The 23,671-nt window shown below is 40.3% G+C and overlaps 1 protein-coding gene across 2 annotated transcripts in view; it reads right to left on the bottom strand.

Annotated features, from left to right (window-relative positions):
- Window positions 1-23,671, bottom strand: part of si:ch211-269e2.1 (cohesin subunit SA-2) — a 145,441-nt gene that overhangs the window by 102,374 nt on the left and 19,396 nt on the right. For both annotated transcript variants that reach the window (XM_060826268.1, XM_060826269.1), the window contains exons 2-5: window positions 9,930-10,110; window positions 4,822-4,894; window positions 2,550-2,708; window positions 1,268-1,364 (exon numbers count right to left, since the gene is read on the bottom strand). In XM_060826268.1, the coding sequence (XP_060682251.1) occupies window positions 1,268-1,364; window positions 2,550-2,708; window positions 4,822-4,894; window positions 9,930-9,973 (373 nt within the window). In that variant the 5' untranslated portion in view covers window positions 9,974-10,110. The remainder of the gene's footprint in view (window positions 1-1,267; window positions 1,365-2,549; window positions 2,709-4,821; window positions 4,895-9,929; window positions 10,111-23,671) is intronic.

The raw sequence follows: 23,671 nt of genomic DNA, 5'->3' as shown, positions 1-23,671 counted from the left end.
CTGACACAAGTTCTCAGATCACACTGGACTTTGCTTTTACTACTCTACAAAATTACACTCTATACCCTTCCTAGCCCACCCCCTGCATTCAGTTTCCAGGCCAGTGTGTAAATAAATGATTAACTTAAGTACTTTCTGAGCTGTTTGTGAGCCCAGAGAAAATTAAAAACATCTTTCCCCCAGCGAATGGAATTTAAGTCATAACCTTGCGTATATATAATTTCCAAAAGATGATAAGCTTGTTTTTCATTTGCTGTCAAGGCATATTTTAGAGCGAGATATTTTTATGAAAAAAGCATTACCATCTGGTTCTATAGTGAGAGAAAGGAAAGATTTTACTTTACGTCTTTGTCACAGGAGCACAGGAACAGGAAGAGGCCATTCAGGCACTTGGGACTATTTTTCCATTCAATTAGATTAGGGTTTCCCAAAGTGGGGTCAAGCTTTCAAGCAGGGTTGTGAGCTAAGGTTTTAGTGTCATGATCTATGAAGCAGCAATAACCATAATGCAGCTCTGACCGAGTTATAATGGCTGTTTTCCATCTCTACACAGCCCCTCGTACTCAACCTCCCTCTCACATTTTCACTGAGGTGTGGTGAGAATGTTCAAACTTTGAACTGTGGTCAGAATGGAAAAAATTTGGGAAGCACTGAATTAAATCACGAAGGATCTGTATGTCAACCCCATTCTATCATTTTTTTCCTGCCCATGCCACTTGGATATTCTTATCCAACTGTCTTAGACTTAATTGCTCCATTATTGTTCCAGAAACTACAGTCTTTTGAGAGAAGATGTCCCAAATTTCTACAACTAAATGGAAAACAGGTTTCTTAATTTCCTTTCTGAATGACCATGATGTAGTTTTGTTCTTAATTCATACATCAGAAGAAATTGGGGTTTCTTTTGTTGGATCTGCCCTGTCAAATCCTCTTATCTAGTTAAACACCTTTACCAGATCTTAAAAGCATTTTACAACCTACGGGTTAGAGTTGAAGTTCAATCATTTTGGTTATGTAAGCAAAGAGGCGGAAAGGTGTGGAAATTGGGTGGATGAGGGGATTATCATCGTAAGTAATTTCTTATTCAAAATGTGAACTGAGCAATCATTCCGAATGCAATTTAAGCCGAGGTTCAATCACAATGCTGAGAAATGGAATATCTGGAAAGTATTAAATCATCCCTGTGTATTCAGAGCATTTAGTGAAAGGCAGGGCAATGCATCATGGATACGACAGCGCACATTAATGACACATCCAAGCAGGGTACCTTTGCATCCTGAACACTGAATGAAAAAGATGATGAGATCCAGGAGTGCGGTATCTCTGTCTTGTTTATACTCTTCAATCCAGTCATTAACAACAGACTACAGAGCAAGAAAAGAACAGTCACAAATTCTAATGCAACGTTCCAATAAAGAAAAGTTCTTAAAGAGCATATATAATTTCTTCAAATCGTAGAAAAATTATAATTTTCTTTCTAAGCATTTATGGATATGGCTTTAGTACTTTATGTGAAGGAACTGTTGACAGGACTGTGTTGAAGACTAACCATATGGACGGAGTGGGGTTTTATTAGACAGAAAAATACATTGAATAATAGTTTAATAGAAACCCACTAATCAGTTGATCTCCCAAAGCTATACCTACAATTTTACAAATATTACAATATAGAGTGTCTTTGCCCAAAACAATGGCAACTACAGAAACGACTTTGAGGCTCCAGACCAGGTGAGTCTTGAATCATAAGAGCCCAAGCCAACACAAACTGTCTGTGTTACATAAAGGCACTTTGTTCTTATTTCTGTGTCTTCTTCTTATGTCTTTAATACCATTCATATTTGTCCAACATTCAAGGGCAGGAATCAATATACTCCTGCCATCAGTTGACATTGCATTTATGGACATCATCCTGCCTCTGTGCCATTTTCCTGGAGACTGGATCAAAGACTGAAAGGTTTCCCTTTCACAAGCAGCAGATAGGCAAATCAGGTAAAATGCTCTTACTTGCGTAACAATTTAAGGGACCAAAGGTATGGCAGCTCATTTAAGACAGGGATGAAGAGACCTCTTTTCTCACAAGTGCTTACATGTCTTTAGAACTCTTTTCCTCACTGGGTGGTGGAAACAGAGCCCTTGAATAATTTTAAGGCAGCAGTAGATATATTCTTGTTTTCAAGTGGGGAAGGAAAGGTTTTTGGGGTTCAGGCAGAATGTGGATCAGCCATGATGTTATTGAATGGCCGAGCATACTCAAAGGGCTGAGTGGCCTTCTCCTTCTCCTTATTTATATGCTTGTATATAACCAAAAACATCCAGTCTTTCCTGGATTAGCTGGTTTCAGCCAACACCTCAGGGTACAATTGGAACTACAGTGCTGGAGAGGTGCAACTATTCCTGATCTAGTCACCTCTTCATATATAGATGCCAGTTAAGGGCCACTATTTAGCAATAATGGCCACAAATAACATGAGTCACAGAGTACTGGTTTTGCTGGAATGTTAGACATTGCCGCACTATCTTGAAGGATGTTCTCATAGTCCTGCCAATACCTGCATGGCACTTTTTCCCATCCTGACTACTTCAAACAGTGTGACAGCCTCAATGTCGTCATCCCTCTGGCAGTGTCCATTCCTGCGGTCCTGGTGGGAACACACTGATGCTCTCCTTCTGCTTTTCTCAGACTGGCTCCTCCGTCTCCGTTTCCATGACTTCAAAAAAGCAAAAGGGAAAGAATGATTTATATTTGATTTCCAGCACTAGCAAAGGATTCTGAAGAGGAGTCACTGGATTCAAAATATTAATTCTGTTTCCCTCTCCACAGTTGCTGCCAGTCCTGCTGAGTTTCTCCAGCAGATTCTATTTGTGTCTAAAATTTCATCTGTTGTCTAACATAACACTTCACTGGTCGGCGAACTACTTCCCACTGAATATCACTGCTCCTGTCTCTAGCAACCTGAAATTAAATTATGTAACTCTGCCACTGAGAACATGGGATCAGGAATGGGCCATTCAGCCCTCAAGGTCATTCCTACCTTTCAAGTAGATCGTGACTTATATCTAATTTACCTCATTTTCCAATTCTTTAATACCCTCAGCAAAAAAAAGTCCATCTAGCACAGATTTCAAATGTTCAAATGGACCCCTGCATCAATATCTCTCTGAGGGAAGGAGTCTCAAACTTCCATTGCCTTTTTGTGAAGAAGTACTTCATGAACAGGATCACTCCAATTTCAATGTGAAATCCTCTCGTTTTAGGATCATCTACAAGGGGAAGTAATTTTCCCCCAATAACCCTATTTGGGGCAGCATGGTGGAGTAGTGGTTACCACTGCTGCCTCACAGCACCAGGGTTCCAGGTTTGATTCCAGCCTTGAGTGACTGTCTGTGTGGAGTTTGCACATTCTCCCCGTGTCTGCGTGGGTTTCCTCCGGGTGCTCTGGTTTCCTACCACAGTCCAAAGATGTACAGGTCAGGTGAATTGGCTGTGCTAAATTGCCCATAGAGTTAGATGCATTAGTCAGAGGTGAGTGGGTCGGTGTGGACTGGTTGGGCTGAAGGGCCTATTTCCACACTGTAGAGAATCTAATCTAAATCTTTTAACAGTTTTAAATACATCAATTAGATCACCCTCAATCTTGTTCTGTTGTTTTAATTCATTTTTATTTCATTAGTTCTTCTTTTATTCGTATATTTGAAGTCTAACTAGGCCATGTCAGAGAAATCAAATTTTTATTTACAGGTAGTTCTCCTATAACGCCGTAGTTGTATTCCAGTGAAACCTCACTAAATAGAAAATGGCTTAGCAGAAATAATGGGGCCTACGGGAAAGATGGGGTTGAGGCAGACCAGCAAAAAATATCACTCATGATTGCTCAAAAATCACCCAAATATCTAACGCAAAGTACAGCACAGCCTGAATGAAGGTTGAAATCATATTTATTAACACAACAAAGGGAAATTTAACACAATACATTTTAAAAATGTAAGAAAGCTACTGTCTGTACAGTACCTCTCACAGAAAGCTACTCTATCAGCAGCTGACATCGGCGCATGAGCAGAACAAAGCACACAAACCAATCCCTGCTGGAATCATGTTTTTGTGAACGGAAGTAAGCGTTCTCCAAAATACTGTTCCCTAATTCTTCAGCGACACTATAGACAAATCGTGCTACCAAAATGTGTGCTACCCCAGCACTATGTGTATTTGCTAATGGGATATAGGTATTGCTGGCTGGGCCAGCATTAATTACCCATCCCACATTGCCCTTGAGAAGGTAGCAGTGAGATGCCATCTGGAACTGCTGCAGTCCTTGTGATGCAGCAACACCTACAATGCTGTTATTGAAGGAGGTCCAGAATTTTGACCCAGCAGCAGAGTTCCAAGTCAGGATGGTGAGTGGCTCGGAGGAGAAATTGCAAGTGGTGGAGCTCTCGTGCCTTTCTAGGTGGCAGAGGTTGTTGACATAGAAAATGCCATCAGAGGAGCCTTAGTGAATTTCTGCTGAGAACTTTACAGGTGGCATACACTGCTCCACTGTGGCATCAGTGGTGGAGGGAGCATTTTTACAACAAAGAAAGGTTTAAAAAAAAATGACTTAATCTGCAGTGTGACCAAAATGGCATCAAACGTAAATGACAGTTTTGAAATATTTGTGGCTTCTAAAAGTTTGAATTATTGAATCCAAAATTTAAAACAAACCATAATATAGACAGTTTTACAGTTGTGTCAGAGAATTAAAACTAAATCTCAAGATTGTGGCATCCAACTATTGCATCTTATACCTGTCTTCTTATTAGACAAGGAAGTTTCTGTGTACTCACCGATAAGGAGCCTGCACTTCCCCGTCTTTGGTTCTCCAGATCATTGTCAGGCTCCGAATGGCTCTCATTCTCTCTGCAACAAACATACAACAAATAAACCTCTGGAGACTCTGAACTACACTGACCTGATTCTACTGTTCTATAGAAGGGACACGGGAATTATTTTGAGGATTATTTTCCATGGTCTAATTAAATCTGAATGAGGTAGTGGAGAGCTGAAAATGTGTTGCTGGAAAAGCGCAGCAGGTCAGGCAGCATCCAAGGAGCAGGAGAATCGACGTTTCAGGCATGACCCCTTCTTCCTGAAGAAGGGCTCATGCCCGAAACGTCCATTCTCCTGCTCCTTGGATGCTGCCTGACCTGCTGTGTTTTTCCAGTAACACATTTTCAGCTCTGATCTCCAGCACCTGCAGTCTCACTTTCTCCTTGAGGTAGTGGAGAACCAGAAATCCAACCAATATTACACAGGGTCTGAATGAATCCCACCATCTACCCTCGCAGTGACTGAAATAACCAAATTCACTTTTCATAGTACAAGATTTGGGGCAGCACAGTGGCTCAATGGTTAGCACTGTTGTCTCACAGCACCAGGGACCCAGATTCATTCTGCCCATGGGTGACTGTCTGTGCGGAGTTTGCACATCCTCCCTGTGCCTGTGTGAGTTTCTTCCAGGTGCGCTGGTTTCCTCCCACAGTTCAAAGATGTGCAGGTTAGTTGGAATAAGGTGAATATGAATAGGAAGCTCTTCAGAGAGTTGCCATGGATAAATGGGCCAAATGGCCTGCTTCCACACTGTAGGGATCCAAGATTTATGCCAGTGCTTTGGGACAATAAATCTCAAAAATATTACTCTTGAGAAGGAACATTAGCATCAGAGAAAAGAGGGCTTGTACTTTGTTCTGATGTTTTGGGTGAGATCAGTCAGAATAGCTGTAGAAACAGAGGGGCAAAATCTGGCAAAACCCATGGTATTTCTCCCACATGGCCACTTACGATATCTTGTGGCATTTTCTACCTCCAACTGTTTGGGAAAGGATGCTGAAAGAAGTGTCCCATCTCTTTTGTTTTTGCTATGGCTCAGGCCTATCTAGTGATTACCAGAGGACTATTCATATCCATGGTATGTATATACTCTTCTTAGTTAACCAGAAGGTTTTCTGCAGGATAGCAGTAAGTATAACTACAATTGGCCAGGCAAAATTCCTGGGTCTATGGGGAGCTGGTATAGACGTATTAGCTTCCACCAAAAGCTCAAATGGAACTTCTCATCTTCACCCATAGATGGCATGTGACTTTAATAGAATGGGTAAAAGCCAACATAACAAGAATATTAATCCCTTCAGAACATTACTACACACATCTCCCCCAAAACCTTTCTCCCCATAGTTATCCCATTAAACAGTTATGCACATTCACCAGTGTCCAAGTCTCTATCTGCACAAATGCAGGCATTCTGCACATTATTCAGAGTACACTCACTTCTGTTTTGTTTGCTGTATACTATGCAATATATTATTTATAGTAAATTTGGGTTTTTAGTTTTTGAGTTAGTAATAAGTCAATTTTTTGTATGTGTATAGTTAATAATTAGCTTGTAAGCGGTGATTTATTAAAGTTTTTAGGGACTAGCTTTATAACTAACAAACTTTTGTGAATATTGGTAAGATTTTACAATTGAACAACATAAACAAGTTTCAGTTCAGAAGATCCAGAGAGGTTCTTTTAAGTTTAAGGGAAAAATCCATAACATGGAGAGAGAGTTTTTAAAAAAATTTACATTGAGTTTGAGCGGTCCTTTGAAGTGTTTCAATGAATCAGCTGTGTAGACTAGTGCTCCTGGGACAGTAGGGATATAATAAAGCTAAATTACATTAAAGAAATAATGGTAGTCCCAACAATGTAGTGTTGGAATAAAACCATGAAGAGGTTACTTCAAATGAAGCAATTTAAGTTCAAGCAAATAATAGATCCAGGGGAAACTATCTGCAGTTCTAGTCTACAAGTTATGGTCACAAGAAACTTAAACATATTCAGGATTTAGAGACAGTCACTCTGGTGTGAGTACTGTACAAGAAGTATTTTTGGTTACTGTATAAGGTGCGTTTTTGGGGACTGTACCAAGGGTAAGCTTTGGATGTTATATAAAAGCTGTTGTTTTTCTTTTCAATTTATAAAGGAGTGTTTTGGGATTGATGGCATTATATTTTTATAGCCTTTATAAAAGTTCTTGTGTTTAAATTGATCTATTCTGTTTTATCTTCATTACTACTGTTAATAAACTTCTGTTTTATTGTTAAAGCAAAATTTGCAACATTATACATTCACAACTGAGCAAGACACTACTTTGCTAAAACCAAAACCAAAGAAATCTTAATTATCAAGCCAGATTTCAGTCTGGGATCTGGTTTGTCAAGCACTTGGAAGAATGGTAGGTCTCTTCCATGAGAATGGTTGACCCTGGATCTAATCTACATATCAGTTCTTCACTGGAGGATCTTTTATCTCTCATAGAAACATAGAAATTAGGTTCAGAACTCCGAAATTGGACTTGTGAACCTGCTCCACTATTTGATATGATCTTGGTTGATCCTCTACCTCAATGCCACATTCTTGCTTTGACCCCACACTCCTTGATACACACATCTCTCTCTCCTGAATATATTCAGTGGCTTGGCCTCCACAGCTTTCTGTGGTAAAGAATTCCACAGGTTCTCGATCCTTTGTGAGAAGAAAACTTTTGCCATCTCAGTCCTGAGACTGAATCATGTCCTTCTAGGTACCCCAAACAAGGAAAAAACCATCCTGCTCCTAGTTTACTCAGCCCCATTCAAATTTTATACATTTCAATCAGAACACCTCTGCTATCATAAAATCATAGTCATAGTGCTTACAGGGCAGAAAAAGGCCATTTGGCCCATTGAGTCTGTGCCAGTCAAAAGCAAACGCGAGTTTTGAGAAGATTTGTAGCTCAGGTTGAGGTTCTGAATGTAGGTTTCTTTGCTGAGCTAGAAGGTTCATTTCCAGAAGTTTCATCACCATACTAAGTAACATCTTCAGTGGGCCTCAGGAGAAGCACTGCTGATAATTCCTGCTTTCTATTTATATGTTTGGGTTTCCTTGGGTTGGTGATGTCATTTCCTGTGGTGAAGTCACTTATTTTTTTTCTCAGTGGGTGGTAGACGGGGTCTAACTTGATCTGTCAACCAGGGGGGCTCAGAGATAATGGGGGAAGGGGTGGGAGGGTAGCTTCCCATCGCATTCCCAGCTACCTCAACAAGCTTGCATATTGTTGAAATAAATTGCAATAAGAAAGTTAAAAACCTAACAACCCCTTAAAAATGGAAGAAAAATAATGAAAAAGTATTTAATTGAAGGGAAAAGAAAACTGTTAAACAAGATAGAATTGTTTAATTTTTAATAATCAGTTTTACATTGCGCACGCATCCAAGGTGTGAATGCACAGTCGAAATTTGGATCATTGGATCACAGGTATTTTATTATCAGAAATATTGAGTCAACGCTTTTTACTCTCAACAACAGCAATCTTAAAGTGCAGTGAACGGTCACACCATCTCCACTTTGTTCGATTGGCATGGCTGTATTCAGTTTTTTGGAAAGTTCTCTAATCCTTCGATGCTATTTTCATTAGTTAATGTCTCTTCCTGAGACCCTTAAACATGGTGTTAAATCATCTCACTTATTCCTAATAGGTGTTCCTTGAATTCATGTCTTTAATAGAATTTTAGGACGTCTTCCCCCGATACCTCAAAAGCCTTCTGTTACTGGAACTTTATTCTTCCAACTACTCAGGGCATCTTTTCTTTTCTCTGGACTGTTTTGGAGACTGCTAAACTAAAGCATGTTGAATAATAAAGTTTTTCTGCTTGAATTAATCTGCACAAGGCTAGCTTCTTCCGAATGTTTCCACCTTTCTGTGCTTCTAGGCTCTTGTCACTAAGCATCCACAGCTTTTCCTTTCCCACTTCCACTTTCTTTATTTTAATGCACTCAACTACGCCCCTCAAGGGTTTTTAAGATCTAATTTAAATACAAATAAACAGAACAAATCTCCAGGGAGAAAGTGAGGATTGCAGATAGAGGTCAGAGTCAAAAAGTGTGGCACTGGAAAAGCACATCAGGCAGCATCCAAGGAGCAAGAGAGTCGACGTTTTGAGCATCAGCTCTTCATCATGAATCATGAATCCTCCAGTCACCCTAGTACCACTCATAGAACAAATCTAAAACAAAACCAAAAACCAGGCTCTCTTATCACACACAATATAGAAATCCAAATCAAACTCAAAGCTGCACATCATTCCACCACTTTAGAATTCAAGTTTCCAAACAATAATAAAAGGTTATGAACATCCATCACATTGTTCTTGAAGAATTGAGATAATTTGTAAGAAGTCTCCAGTCGATTCCAGCCCTTCCCTGACTCCTGGCCTCCGACAACTTCCAACCTCCATTCGACTCCCGACCTCAGCATAAACACGACGAGGGATCATCCCGGCCTAGTATAATGGCATCCTGTGGCAGCCCCCCAGTATGGCAACCTCTCAGCCCATGTTGTAGTCTTCCGGCCATACGTGGCAGTCCTTTGGCCTGGCATAGCCTCAGTGTGAACTCCTGCTCTCGAGATAATTTCAGAATGATCTCTCACCTCATGAACCTTGAGGTGAAGCCCGGTGTGGTCTGGAGCCAAGGCCCAGTGTGGTTTGGAGGTGAGGTGCCAGCGTGGTTTGTGACAGAAGACGGTAGTTCTGAACTTTTATTTCTGCGATGCTGAATTTTTTTATTTCTTTATTTTCTAAGACCTTGTAACTGAAGAAGCTGTACCTAGGTACCTTTGTATTTAAAATAGTGCTGTAAGTGGCGATATAGACTTTTCACTGTTCTCATTTGGATACATGTGACAATGGAGATAATTCTATTCTATTCAATTCTATTATTTTTCTCCTAGGAATTGAGCTAGCAGGAAAATTTGACAAGATAACTAACCCAGCAACTTTTAAAAGACATTTGTTCATCATTGACTTTGCTTTCGCCCCCACCATAACTCACATCCACCCAGTGTGAATCCTTTATCAGTTAAGTGGCTCCTTACTTTTGAAGGGAGACCTTGTTGGATAATTCTGGTTCTGCTATCATCACAGCTTTCGTGTTCAGAAATGAAGTCAAGGGTCTAACAAAGTGGCCTTCTTAGATTGGGAGCCATCCAACAGTATCCATCTGCTGCATCTTCTTAGTCCCTGCGCAGGAATCTTGTGTCATATTTTCTTCCAGAGCTGCAGAAATGAAAACAAAGCACATACGATGTGTTTATGAAATGTGGTTACAGTGGTGTTCTGTACAAAACCAGAGAAAAATAAAGTTTTGCATTTACATAGTATTGTATATGACCACGAGACATGTCAAAGAAATGTATAGCCACTTAAATATTTTGTGAAGTATGGTCACTGCTACACTTGGAAAAGACAGCAGCTAATATTTGCATTTAAAAAGCACCTACAAACAACACTGTGTTATGATCTCAGTTAGTGGTAATTTTAAACATGTCAGACACCCCAGAGTGAAATCTAACTTGATCATAAAATCCATTTCCGCAATTTGGTTAGTCAGTCACTGTACCTATTCTCTTGAAACTGCCAAACTGTTTTACCAAAAAAACACAACTTTATTACACAAAAAAAAATTAGGAAGATCTTGACCTATACTACAAAATAATTCAAAAATTCTTAACGCTTTTCCCCAGCCAAATTCTTTACAGGTATAACTCGACTTCACTTTAAAATTTCTTACACAGCTGACTTTCTGCACATTTACCAGATTTAATTTATTCTGTCTCTCCCAGGAACAGATAAATGCAGACAAGTGACTCTTTCCAGTCCTCCTCCTTGAAACAATGTAAGACTTCTTTTCAGCTCGGTTGGCCTAGAGATTTCTTTCTAACCCAGAGACTTCTATGAAGTTAAAAACTGTCATTTTGCTGATAAGATTACCTTCTTCTGAATCTAACATCCCAGGTCCATCTGTTTCTGTAGATCACAAAACTCAACTTTCTGCACAATCAGTAATTAACTGCCCAGATAGCTGATAGGGTCATTTAGTTTAGGACCTATGCTTCCTTGGAAATTACATTTGAACTTGTTATTCAAAAAAAGTCTGTTTTATCAATAAAGGCCACCTTCAAGAATTAAAACTAAAAGTCCATTTACCTCTACTTTAGAATCTAAGTTCTCAAATGGTAAAATATTAGAAGCCTGCATCACAAATGCCATAATGACCTGGTAATTTGGTTTTGTCATACAGTCATAGAGCTGTACAGCACGGACCAGACCCTTCGATCCAACCCGTCCATGCCGACCAGATATCCCAACCCAATCTAGTCCCACCTGCCAGCACCCGGCCCATATCCCTCCAAACCCTTCCTATTCATATACCCATCCAAATGCATCTTAAACGTTGCAATCGTACCAGCCTCCACCACATCCTCTGGCAGCTCATTCCATACACGTACCACCCTCTGCATGAAAAAGTTGTCCCTTCGGTCTCTTTTATAGCTTTCCCCTCTCACCCTAACCCGACCCCAGGGAAAAGACTTTGCCTATTTATCCTATCCATGCTCCTCATAATTTTGTAAACCTCTATAAGGTCACCCCAGGGAAAACAGCCCCAGCCTGTTCAGCCTCTCCCTGTAGCTCAGATCCTCCAACCCTGGCAACATCCTTGGAAATCTTTTTTGAACACTTTCAAGTTTCACAACATCTTTCTGATAGGAAGGAGACCAGAATTGCACGCAATATTCCAACAGTGGCCTAACCAACGTCCTGTACAGCCGCAACATGACCTCCCAACTCCTGTACTCAATACTCTGACCAATAAAGGAAAGCCTACCAAACGTCTTCTTCACTATCCTATCTACCTGCGATTCCACTTTCAAGGAACTATGAACCAGCACTCCAAGGTCTCTTTGTTCAGCAACACTCCCTAGGACCTTACCATTAAGTGTATAAGTCCTGCTAAGATTTGCTTTCCCAAAATGCAGCACCTCGCATTTATCTGAATTAAACTCCATCTGTCACTTCTCAGCCCATTGGCCCATCTGGTCCAGATCCTGTTGTAATCTGAGGTAACCCTCTTCACTGTCCACTACACCTCCAATTTTGGTGTCATCTGCAAACTTACTAACTGTACCTCTTATGCTCGCATCTGAATCATTTATATAAATGACAAAAAGTAGAGGTCCCAGCACCGATCCTTGTGGCACTCCACTGGTCACAGGCCTCCAGTCTGAAAAACAACCCTCCACCACCGCCCTCTGTCTTCTACCTTTGAGTCAGTTCTGTATTCAAATGGCTAGTTCTCCCTGTATTCCATGAGATCTAACCTTGCTAATCAGTCTCCCATGGGGAACCTTGTCGAACACCTTACTGAAGTCCATATTGATCACATCTACTGCTCTGCCCTCATCAATCTTCTTCGTTACTTCTTCAAAAAACTCAAAAAACTTGTGTATGATTTCCCATGCACAAAGCCATGTTGACTATCCCGAATCAGTTCTTGCCTTTCCAAATACGTGTACATCCTGTCCCTCAAGATTCCCTCCAACAATTTGCCCATCACCAAGGTCAGGCTCACTGGTCTATAGTTCCCTGGCTTGTTTTTACCACCTTTCTTAAACAATGGTACCACGTTTGCCAATCTCCAGTCTTCTGGTACCTCACCTGTGACTATCGATGATAGAAATATCTCAGCAACAGGCCCAGCAATCACTTCTCTAGCTTCCCACAGAGTTTTTGGGTACACCTGATCAGGTCCTGGGGATTTATTCACTTTTAACCGTTTCAAGACATCTAGCACTTTCTCCTCTGTAATCTGGACATTTTGCAAGATGTCACCATCTATTTCTCTACAGTCCATATCTTCCATATTCTTTTCCACAGTAAATACTGATGCAAAATATTCATTTAGTATCTCCCCCATTTTCTGTGGCTCCACACAAAGGCTGCCTTGCTGATCTTTGAGGGGCCGTATTCTCTCCCTAGTTACCCGTTTGTCCTTAATATATTTGTAGAAACTCTCTGGAATCTCCTTAATTCTATTTGCCAAAGCTATCTCATGTCCCCATTTTGCCCTCCTGATTTCCCTCTTCAGTATACTCCTACTTTCTTTATACTCTTCTAAGGATTCACTCGATCTAACCTGTCTATACCTGACATATGCTTCCTTCTTTTTCTTAACCAAACCCTCAATTTCTTTAGTCATCCAGCATTCCCTATACCTACTAGCCTTCTCTTTTACCCTGACAGGAATATACTTTCTCTGGATTCTTGTTATCTTATTTCTGAAGGCTTCCCTTTTTCCAGCTGTCCCTTTACCTGCGAACATCTGCCTCCAATCAGCTTTCAAACATTCTTGCCTAATACTGTCAAAATTGGCCTTTCTCCAATTTAGAACTTCAACTTTTAGATCTGGTCTATCCTTTTCCATCACTATTTTAAAACGAATAGAATTATGGTCACTGGCCCCAAAGTGCTCCCCCACTGACACCTCAAGTCACCTGCCCTGCCTTATTTCCCAAGAGTAGGTCAAGTACCATCTCTAGTAGATACATCCACATACAGATTCAGAAAATTGTCTTGTACACACTTCAGAAATTCCTCTCCATTTAAACCTTTAACACTATGACAGTCCCAGTCGATGTTTGGAAAATTAAAATCCCCAACCATAACTACCCTATTATTCTTACAGATAGCTGAGATCTCCTTTCAAGTGTGTTTCTCAATTTCCCTCTGACTATTGGGGAGGTCTATAATACAATCCCAATAAGGTGATCATCTCTTTCTTATTTCTCAGTTCCACCCAAATAACTTCTCTGGATGTATTTCCGGGAATATCCTCCCTCAGCACAGCTGTAATGCTATCCCTTATCAAAAATGCCATAACCCCTCCTCTCTTGCCTCCCTTTCTATCCTTCCTGTAGCATTTGTATCCTGGAACATTAAGCTGCTGGTCCTGCCCATCCCTGAGCCATGTTTCCGTAATTGCTATGATATCCCAGTCCCATGTTCCTAACCATGCCCTGAGTTCATCTGCCTTCCCTGCTAGGCCTCTTGCATTGAAATAAATGCCGTCTAATTTATTAGTCCTACCTTGTCCCTGCCTGCCCTGACTGTTTGACTCACTTCTGTTCTCAGCTGTACCCATCTCAGATCGATCTTTTTCCTCACTAGCTCCCTGGGTCCCACTCCCCCCACCTTACTAGTTTAAATCCTCCCAAGCAGTTCTAGCAAATTTCCCTGCCAGTATATTAGTCCCCATCCATCCTTCTTGTACAGGTCACTTCCACCCCAAAAGAGATTCCAATGATCCAAAAATGTAAATCCTTCTCCCATACACCAGCTCCTCAGCCATGCATTCATCTGCTCTATCCTCCTATTCCTGCCCTCACTAGCTCGTAGCACTGGGAGTAATCCAGATATTACTACTCTTGAGGACCTCCTTTTTAAGTTTCTGCCTAACTCTCTGTAATCTCCCTTCAGAGTCTCAACCTTTTCCCTTCCAATGTCGTTGGTTCCAATGTGGACAATGACCTCTTGCTGGTCCCTCTCCCCCGTGAGAACATTCTGCACCCTCTCTGAGTCACCCTTGATCCTGGCACCAGGGAAACAACACACCATTCTGCTTTTTCTCTGCTGGCCACAGAAACGTCTGTCTGTACCTCTGACTACAGAATCCCCTAACACAATTGATCTCTTGGAAGCCAACGTACCCCTCGTTGCATTAGAGCCAGTCTCAATACCAGAAACTTGGCTGTTCATGCTACATTCCCTTGAGAATCCATCACCCCCTACATTTTCCAAAAAAAGCATACCTGTTTGAAATGGGTATATCTACAAAAGACTCCTGCCCTTGGTGCCGACCTCTCTCACCCTTCCTGGTGTTAACCCATCTACGTGACTGTATCTGAGACTTTCCCCCTTTCCTATAACTGCCATCCATCACATACTGCTGCTGTTGCAAATTCTTCATCGCTTCTATCTGTCTCTCCAACCGATCCACTCAATCTGATAAGATTCGCATCCAATAGCCTTTATGGCAGATATAATCCGCAATAGTCCTTAAACTCTCTTTAAACTCCCACATCTGACAAGAAGTACATATTACTGCAAAGGCCATTTTTGCTCCTTCACAATCTACAGACCCAGAAAATAACACCATCTTATTCCTTATTAATAGCTATGGCTTTTATTTTAAGTTTAATCAAGAGACTTATCTCCAAAAACATATAATCAAGAAAGAATCCACTATACTCACTACTGCAGCCTTTCTCTTGGACAGACTTAAAACAACAATTAACCTATCTGATTCTGTGCTGTGAACTTCACCCAACAGTTCCTCCAAGATTACTTGTGAATTTCACTGTTTGTTAATTTTCCCAGATGCACTCCGATACCCAGCGATATAGAATTTCAAACAACAAAGGCGGTCACTGTGCAGGTTTTTTTTTCTCTCTCTCTCTCCTGCACTGTCCTCACCATGTGCTTCCTTTGTCTGCTCTTCTCCCTCCTAATCTGCTGTTGTTTTGACATTTTTTTCCCCAAAGTTCCAAAACAATGTAACAGCTATAAAACAGTAATTGCTGCTCCTGGAATTCGAGGAAATCACCTCCAACACCTAAAATACCTCAAAAAAGGAGCAGCTGTTACAGCCAGAAATTTTGCCCGTCCTCCATCTTGGATTACGATCCCTGTCTTTTTCAAAATAATGCCAAGGTAAAAGATGAGCAGAAACATTCTTAGAATGGAAAATATTTCCATAACCAAGGTGACAGGGAGAACTGCTTCTCACCAGGTAATCTTTCAGTCGATGAATTGACAATGACACATGCCATGAAGGGAAGGGGTGAGCACTTCAGGAAGTACAATGGCTAGTTAAAGGAAAATGACACAGAGGTAGTAAGGCCATTTTCTAGCTTTGCAAAAGAATGAAATTGATAGTGTAAAATAAACTAGGCAAAGAAAAACTGTTCCCATTAGCTGATGGCCAAAGGACAAAAGGTCAAATATTTCCAACTTTAGTCGTAAGAGATTCTGAGGAACGTAAGGAAAATACAGTGAGTGGTAATGACCTGAAACTCACTGACCAGAAGGGTAGTGGAAGCGGGAGCAAAGATTTCAAAAGATAATTGGATAGGTGTTTGAGATAAATAAACTTGCAAAGCTTCAGAGACGTAACGGGGCAGTTGTACTGACTGGATTGCTCTGGAGAGCTGTCATGGATCTAATGGGCCAAATGGTCTCTATCTGTGCCTCTATGACATGTAAGAGGGAGAATTACCTCTGGTACAGTATTTTACTGCAGCACACAAATGTGCATAATATGAAGGAAAAAAAGCACATGATAAACAACCAAACTATATTATCCACAGCACTATTTAGCACAGTATCTCAAAGAGATTTATGTGGTAGATGGCCAACTTCCTGCTTATTACCCGAATGAGTCAAGTTTAATATTTTCACAAGACTGCAGGCCCACAGTTTATTGTAGTATTTTTTCACCTGATAATTTCTTCCAATTGAAGATTTCCAAAGGCCAGATTCTCACTGCTTTTCACAAAGAGCGAGAGAGATTCATAGGGAGCTAATGCATATGTATCTTTGTGAAAGGAGCTATACATACATCAGTTACGCACAGACAGCTGTCAGCAGAGGAGTGCAGAACATTTTCTCTTAAAAATTCAGACAATGAGGTTACAATCACAGGAATTAGAGAGTGAAAAATGCTACAATATTGGCAGAGGTATTGTGCATATGAAATGTTATGTTGATAAATGAACTGAAAGGAATGGAGCCTTTCTCTGAGATGTAATCTCAAACCATGGTCTTAGTGATTTGTAGCTCAGTGATTTTAAACATTTATTCCAACTGTGTAAGAAAAAGGGGGTACTTAGCACAGCATTGCACAGCAAAGGCCCACCAGGATCAACTCTCACAGCGCCAAAATCAGAAGCAGCAATGCACAGCAGCACTTGGAATCGTGGGTTAGAATTTAGCACGCCTTTTTAACTTTGGCATTATAGGAGCATTAGGCAGCCATTCAGCACTGTTCCAACATTCCATTACATCATAGGCTAATCCATACAGGAGAGAGAGCCCATGCTGTCTGGACCCATGATTCGTTTCAAAATGAAACTTGCTGGTCTCCCATCATATTGTCATTCAATCCCTACAATATGGAAGCAGGCCATTCAGCCCATCGAGTCCACAGGGACCCTCTGAAGAGCATCCCCCCAAACCCACCCCCTAACCTATCCTTGTAACCCCACACAACCCATGGCTAACCTACCTAGCCTGCACATCCCTGGATACTACAGGGCAATTTAGAATGGCCAATTCACCTAACCTGCACATCTTTGGACTGTGGGAGGAAACCAGAGCACAAGGTAGAAACTCATTAAGACACAGGGAGAATGTGCAAACTCCACACAGATATTTGCCCGAGGGTGGAATGGAACCCAGGTACCTGGTTCTGTGAGCCACACACAGTTAGCTTGTCAGACTTTTTCTATAGATTAGATTGGATTCCTTACAGTGTGGATGGGGGCAAATTTTAACGTCTGCTGATAGTCACCGACTGTCAAAAGAAAAATCAAGGAAATGTGCACATCTCCGCACTGTAAGCCTTACATTATCTGCTAAAATTAAACTTGGTCATGATCCTTCAAAGGTCATTTCTCAGATACTTCCTGCAGGTATGTAGCCAAAGTGAACAATTTGCAGACAAACTACAATTGCTGGGAATGGCTTCACCATTTTATTTGGTGAGTCATTGGACTATATCAGGGTCAGAAAATCCAAAGAAGATTACAGGCTTTCTGCCTTTTCACTAATTTTTTTTTAAGATCACTCTACATTCTGGTTTGTGAGCATTTTTCATCTCTAGAGCAGAATGGACTTAATTGCTTTTCTTGTCACAATGTATCGATATATAAAATAGTAACAGGATAAATGGGCAGACACTGATGATTATTACCTAAGCAGCATCAGAGCTAAATTAATATGCCGAGATCAAATGACTAATATGCTGAATTGTATCAAATTTACAGCTTCACCCGATATTAGTTGAGCTACTTCTTACTGCCAGGCTCTGCAAATCCTTAAATAATACTTTCCTGATGGAGTCATCAGCACTTCCCAGTTTGTTCAGACTAAATTTAGCTTAAAATAATGTTCCTCAGATTCACAAAACACAGCCTGATCACCAAAATATCTGTTTCTTAGAATATATGAAACCAATACATCATTAGTAAAATTAAGTACCTGAGGAAAATAATTTTCATCGAAATATGCAACAACAGAGGCCATTTGTCCAACTCTTTGCGTACTTGCTACTTTAAAGAGTTATTCAACTAATCTTCACTCTTTCCACATTGATCTGCAAAATTTTCTTCTGTAAGCTCATAGGGCTAAGGCGGATAAGTGGGTTTAAGAACAAAACAGCATTGATCTAATTGATTGACAGAGAGGCCTGAAGAGGATGAATGCTCTCCTTTTATGTTTGCAAGTTACTATTGAATCTGCTTCCTTCATCCTTCAGGCAGCGCATTTCAGATTTTAAAAGCTTATGACATAAAAATATTTCTCCTCACCTCCTCTCTGGTTCATCTGTCAAATAATACAACTGCACTGAAAGTCAGCAGAGGTCATGTTTTAGCCCCAGTTTGTTAGTCTGTTTGCCTATAATAATATATTCCAAAACCTAAGAGTTAAAGAAAAAAATGATACACCATAAAGTATGGACCCGAAAGGAACTGATTAATTTTTTGCCGAAATTACGGATCAATTTTTTTTAATACATCTGTTAGCATTGGGAGCTTGGGTGACTTAACTTCTCTTTGAAATGTTGAGATGCGTCCTATTCACAATAATATTGAATGTTGTGGATTGTCTCTGTTGCTGGAATACAATTTGTTACAGCTATCAAAACGTGTACAGAGTTTTTAGAGCAGGTTGTTGGATAATAATTCATCTGCAGCCTCCCCAGCGAAATGATTTTCTTTTTCATTTTTGTAGGTCTAGAGCATCAATCACACAGGGAAAAGCCACAATGAAAAGGAGCAAAATTTTAACAACATTACATTAACACAGCATGCTTGAGATGCTTCTATTACCACTGAGCGGCCTCTCTCTTGTCTTAAAACTGTGTCCACTGGTTACTGACTGACCTGCTAGTGGAAGCAATTTCTGTTTAATAACAAAAATTGCTGAATTGTTCTCATGATCCACTGAACTAATCCAGTAAGTAACTGAAATGTTTAAAGCACAGCAGCCCCAGAATCACAACCAAAAGACATCCCAAAATGTTAAAAGATTTCTGAAGTGTTGTTACTATTGTGATGTCAACTTGTGTCCAACAAGATCCAATAAATGACACGAAACAATAACCTGTTCATCTGTTATTCAGAACTGTTAAATAAACGATAAATAGTGCCATGATGCTAGGGTTACTTACTCACGTTTCTTTGAAATAGCGTAAGATTTTTTTTGTCGACTGGACAGGTTAACATGTGATCACCAAATTTGAGTTATAAGCCTCAATCAGTCTGGCAAATTCTGGCATGACCTGGTTAGGAACCAGTAACTTTTTGTTTTAAGTGGATGAAGTTTGAAATCCCAGGTGCTTCCTGAGGGAATAGAGTCACAAGATTCCACTGTTTTTTATTTAAATAAACAAACTAATATTTACGATACAAAGTCAGGAAAATAGAACTTCTGCCAGTAACTACTTTGTACTCTAACATCAAGATGAGGGAAAATATAAATTATGAAGCATACTGAGGTCATGAGTCCACGTAAGACTCTGTTAACTCACTTTTTAGATTAGAATCAGTCTAAATATTAAGGCACAGACAGGGAACATCAACATCTTAACATCTTATCTGGCTGACACCAATTGTTACAGTTAACCTGAGAATGTAACTTTTAAAGAATGTTCTGTGATTTACACTTGAAAGAAGTGAAACTATCATGGTCATTCTAAGAGATGAGAGACTCAACAATTTTCAATGCATAATTTCAGTTACATCACACTGTAAACGTTAGCTATAAATTCTGAGACTTACAATTGTGTCCTCCACAACCACCTGATGAATGAGCAGTGTCCGAAAGCTGGTGCATCCAATTAAACGTGTTGGACTATAACCTGGTTTTATGTGATTTTTAACTTTGTATACCCGAGTCCAACGCCAGCATCTCCAAATCATGAGGTCAAAGACATTACACTGAATGTAAATGGTGAATGCACCTAGCACAGATTCCACAGATTTCTTAGCAACCCTCATGGATGCAAGTGACCACTGTGAATCAACTATTACAACAAATTTGAAATCTTCATCAAATTGGGATTTCTTCATCAAAGGCCATTCCAAAATGGACCGCCTGAGCCATTGCTTCAGGAGGTTCAATCTCTTCTCCTGTGATATATAACAACTGGACTCATAGAGCTGCAATCTAACTTCTAATTAAGGGTTTTTTTCCCCACAGATAGTTTGACTAAGCTGGCAGTGCTCCTGAGTTTCTCTGACCTTCAGTCACCCAAGCTGCAACAAGTCAATACTGCTTTTGGCCTTCCCTGAGCTCCACCTCTTCGCTGTAATAAACTGCTCCCAAGACTTCTCCTGAACCCCAACTGAGCAGAACCACAAAACCCACTCTGGAACTTCAATAAGCATCAAATTCCTCAGAGCCAAAAGCATAAGCCAACTTTTGCTTTATGGTATCACTTGCTTGGGCAGCTCACCATTCTCTAACTAAAACTGACTAACTCTTGAACTGCTAATCCTTGACCTTTCATATCACTTCAAGAATCCTTTCCCTGATACGAGGCAGGATCAAAAAACCAGCGCTAGAATGCTTCTTGACCTGAATGTTACCATTTCCAGCTAATTACGTCTCCATAGGTACCACCATCAACAAACAAAAGAAAAGTTTATGTCATTACACATCTCATCTGAAATTTCCTCCCATTTCCCTCCCTGAGACTTCATGGTCTGTTAGTAGTATCCCATCATGGCCAAAGAGGCAATGATTCAACATGTAGACCACTTTACTATATCTACTGGACTCACGTCACATTACCTTGCTCTTTAACCAATTAATCCACTTGTTTTTTCAGTCAGACAATGTTTGAGAAGAAACAAAGTAAATCCATAGATTGGAGTTTATTCCTCCATCATGACACCCTATCCAGCAAGGAGGACTAAAAACTAGTTAAAACACACCTAACTGGGTGAACACCAGTCCTGTACTTTTCGCTGATGAGCTTCTCAGCAATTTTCAAAACATCCACAAAGTAGCATTTCAAAAATACACCGCCTGGAGCAACAATCCAATCTAAAAAGAAGGTAAAATATGGATACTTATTAATGAAATATGGCTATAGATGGAAATATTTACACAAATAAAAGTTAGACGTTACAGGACAGGAAATCATAGAATCTTTATAGTGTGGAAGCAGGCCATTTGGCCATTTGAGTCCACACCAACTCTGTGAAGAGCATCCCACCCAGACCCACAGCCCTGTAACCCAGCATTTCCCATGGCTAATCCACCTAACATGCACATCTTTGAACTTGTTCAAACATATTAAAACAAACAAACAGGCCAATGAAAAGGCTTCTTCATTGAACTACTACGTTAGTAATGCACAAAAAAACAAGGCCAGGACTTGTTAGATTTATTACATAGACATCTTCAAATGTCATCATATAGAGAAATTTGTAATTGAACTTATCCTGAACTCACAACTCCACATAGGAAAAACATTAACTTATTTATTGTTAATATCCTGCATTCTTTCAAGACACATTTTAATCATCATACTTAGTAGCCAACTGACATTACTAACCATCTTTGTCAAAATCTTTCTGTAAATCAAAAGAAAATTCATTGTCTAACAGCTTGAACCATTGTCAACAGAATGACAAATCAAAGATTGGATTCTGGGGTCTGAGTCCTCTGACTGAGTTCATTGATTAGGATGGCAGAGCTATGGAACAAAGCTGGAAAGTAAATATTCTACTAACATTTCTCTATGAATTAATAATGTTAAATTCAGGAACCAAAACTGTTGTATTCCAGAGTCAAAAGATACCAGGATCCTGAAAGCAACCTCTCCAATTAACAAACACAGATTAGCTTGTCGATGTGTTTATCTATAGAATTTCTCCAGAAGCTTATTAGAATGTGATGCAGAGGAGAATCCTCAAAAGGCACATTCTAGAAGGGAAATAATAAGAAAATTGTAACATACACTTGAAAATTACCCAGGTCAATGGTGTCATCATTTCTAAGCTGCAGAATCCTAAATCCTCAGGAAAGCACCAATTATTTCTGTACTTTGAGAGGTAAAGGAGCCAATTATCCCCCACTCCCCAGAGTTGGGTCAGCAAAACTCAATGGTCGCTATGACTGTTGCACACTTGACCTGTTATTGAAGCAGAACATGAAAAATCATTTCAGTCCAGAAGATCCTATGTCCTACATGTGAATACAAAAAAAGTGAGTTACTTTCTTCAAGGTCATTTAGGGGAGGCAATGGCCGAATGGTATTAATCGCTGGACTGCTAAATCCAGAGACCCAAGTAATGCTCCGAGGACCTGGGTTTGAATCCCGCCATGGCAGATTGCAGAATTCAATAAAAACCTGGAATTAAGAGTCCAAAGATGACCATGAATCCATTGTTGATTGTCAGAAAAACCCATCTGGTTTGGTAATGCCTTTTAGGGAAGGAAATTGTTATCCTTACTTAGTCTGGCCAACATGTGAATCCAGACTCACAGCAATGTGGTTGACTGTTAACTGCCAACTGGGCAATTAGGGATGGTCAATAAATGCTGGCCTAGCCACTGACACCCCTAACCTGTGAATGAATTTTTTAAAAAGTTGTGTGTATTTTAACTTTAAATGGCAATTTTGACCATGGCTGATCTGATTTTCCACACATGCACTTTCCTTTCCATTCCCTGTAACCCTTGATTCCCCTACTGATGAAGAAGCTATTGGCCTCAGCCTTAAATATACACAAGGACTCTGCTCCTTGGCTCTCTGTGGCAAGGAGTTCCAAAGACTCACAACCCTCTGAGAGAAGAAATTCCTCTCCATTGGCACCCCTTTGTTCTGAGATATGCATCCTGGTCCTAGACTCTCCCACAAAGGGGAACATCCTCTCAGCATTTACCTTGGCAAGTTCCTTAAGAATCCAATATGTTGCAATGAGATGGTAGGAATGGACGAGTTGGACCAAAGGGTCAGTTTCCGTGCTGTACAACTCTATGACTCTATGAGATCACTTCTCAATCTTCTAAACTCCAGTGAGTACAGCCCCAACCTATTTATTCTTTGCTCATAAGATAATCCTTCCATACCATAGCATCTCAGTAGGAACTGGAGTTTTACACCAATCTGTTAGTTTTTAACGGTGACCATTGCCATTACTAGCTTTATAATTGCAGATAAAGACATAGAGATGTACAGCATGGAAACAGACCCTTTGGTCCAACCTGTCCATGCCGTCCAGATATCCCACCCAATCTAGTCCCACCTGCCAACACCCAGCCCATATCCCTCCAAACCCTTCCTATTCATATACCCACCCAAATGCCTCCTAAATGTTGCAATTGTACCAGCCTCCACCACTTCCTCTGGCAGCTCATTCCATACACGCACCACCCTCTGTTTGAAAAAGTTGTCCTGTAGGTCTCTTTTATATCTTTCCCCTCTCACCCTAAACATAAGCTCTCTAGTTCTGGACTCTCTGACCCCAGGGAAAAGACTTTGTCTACT

Source organism: Hemiscyllium ocellatum, chromosome 6 (assembly GCF_020745735.1).
Source record: "Hemiscyllium ocellatum isolate sHemOce1 chromosome 6, sHemOce1.pat.X.cur, whole genome shotgun sequence".
NCBI lineage: Eukaryota > Metazoa > Chordata > Chondrichthyes > Orectolobiformes > Hemiscylliidae > Hemiscyllium > Hemiscyllium ocellatum.
This window is presented reverse-complemented; position numbering and strand designations above follow the sequence as displayed.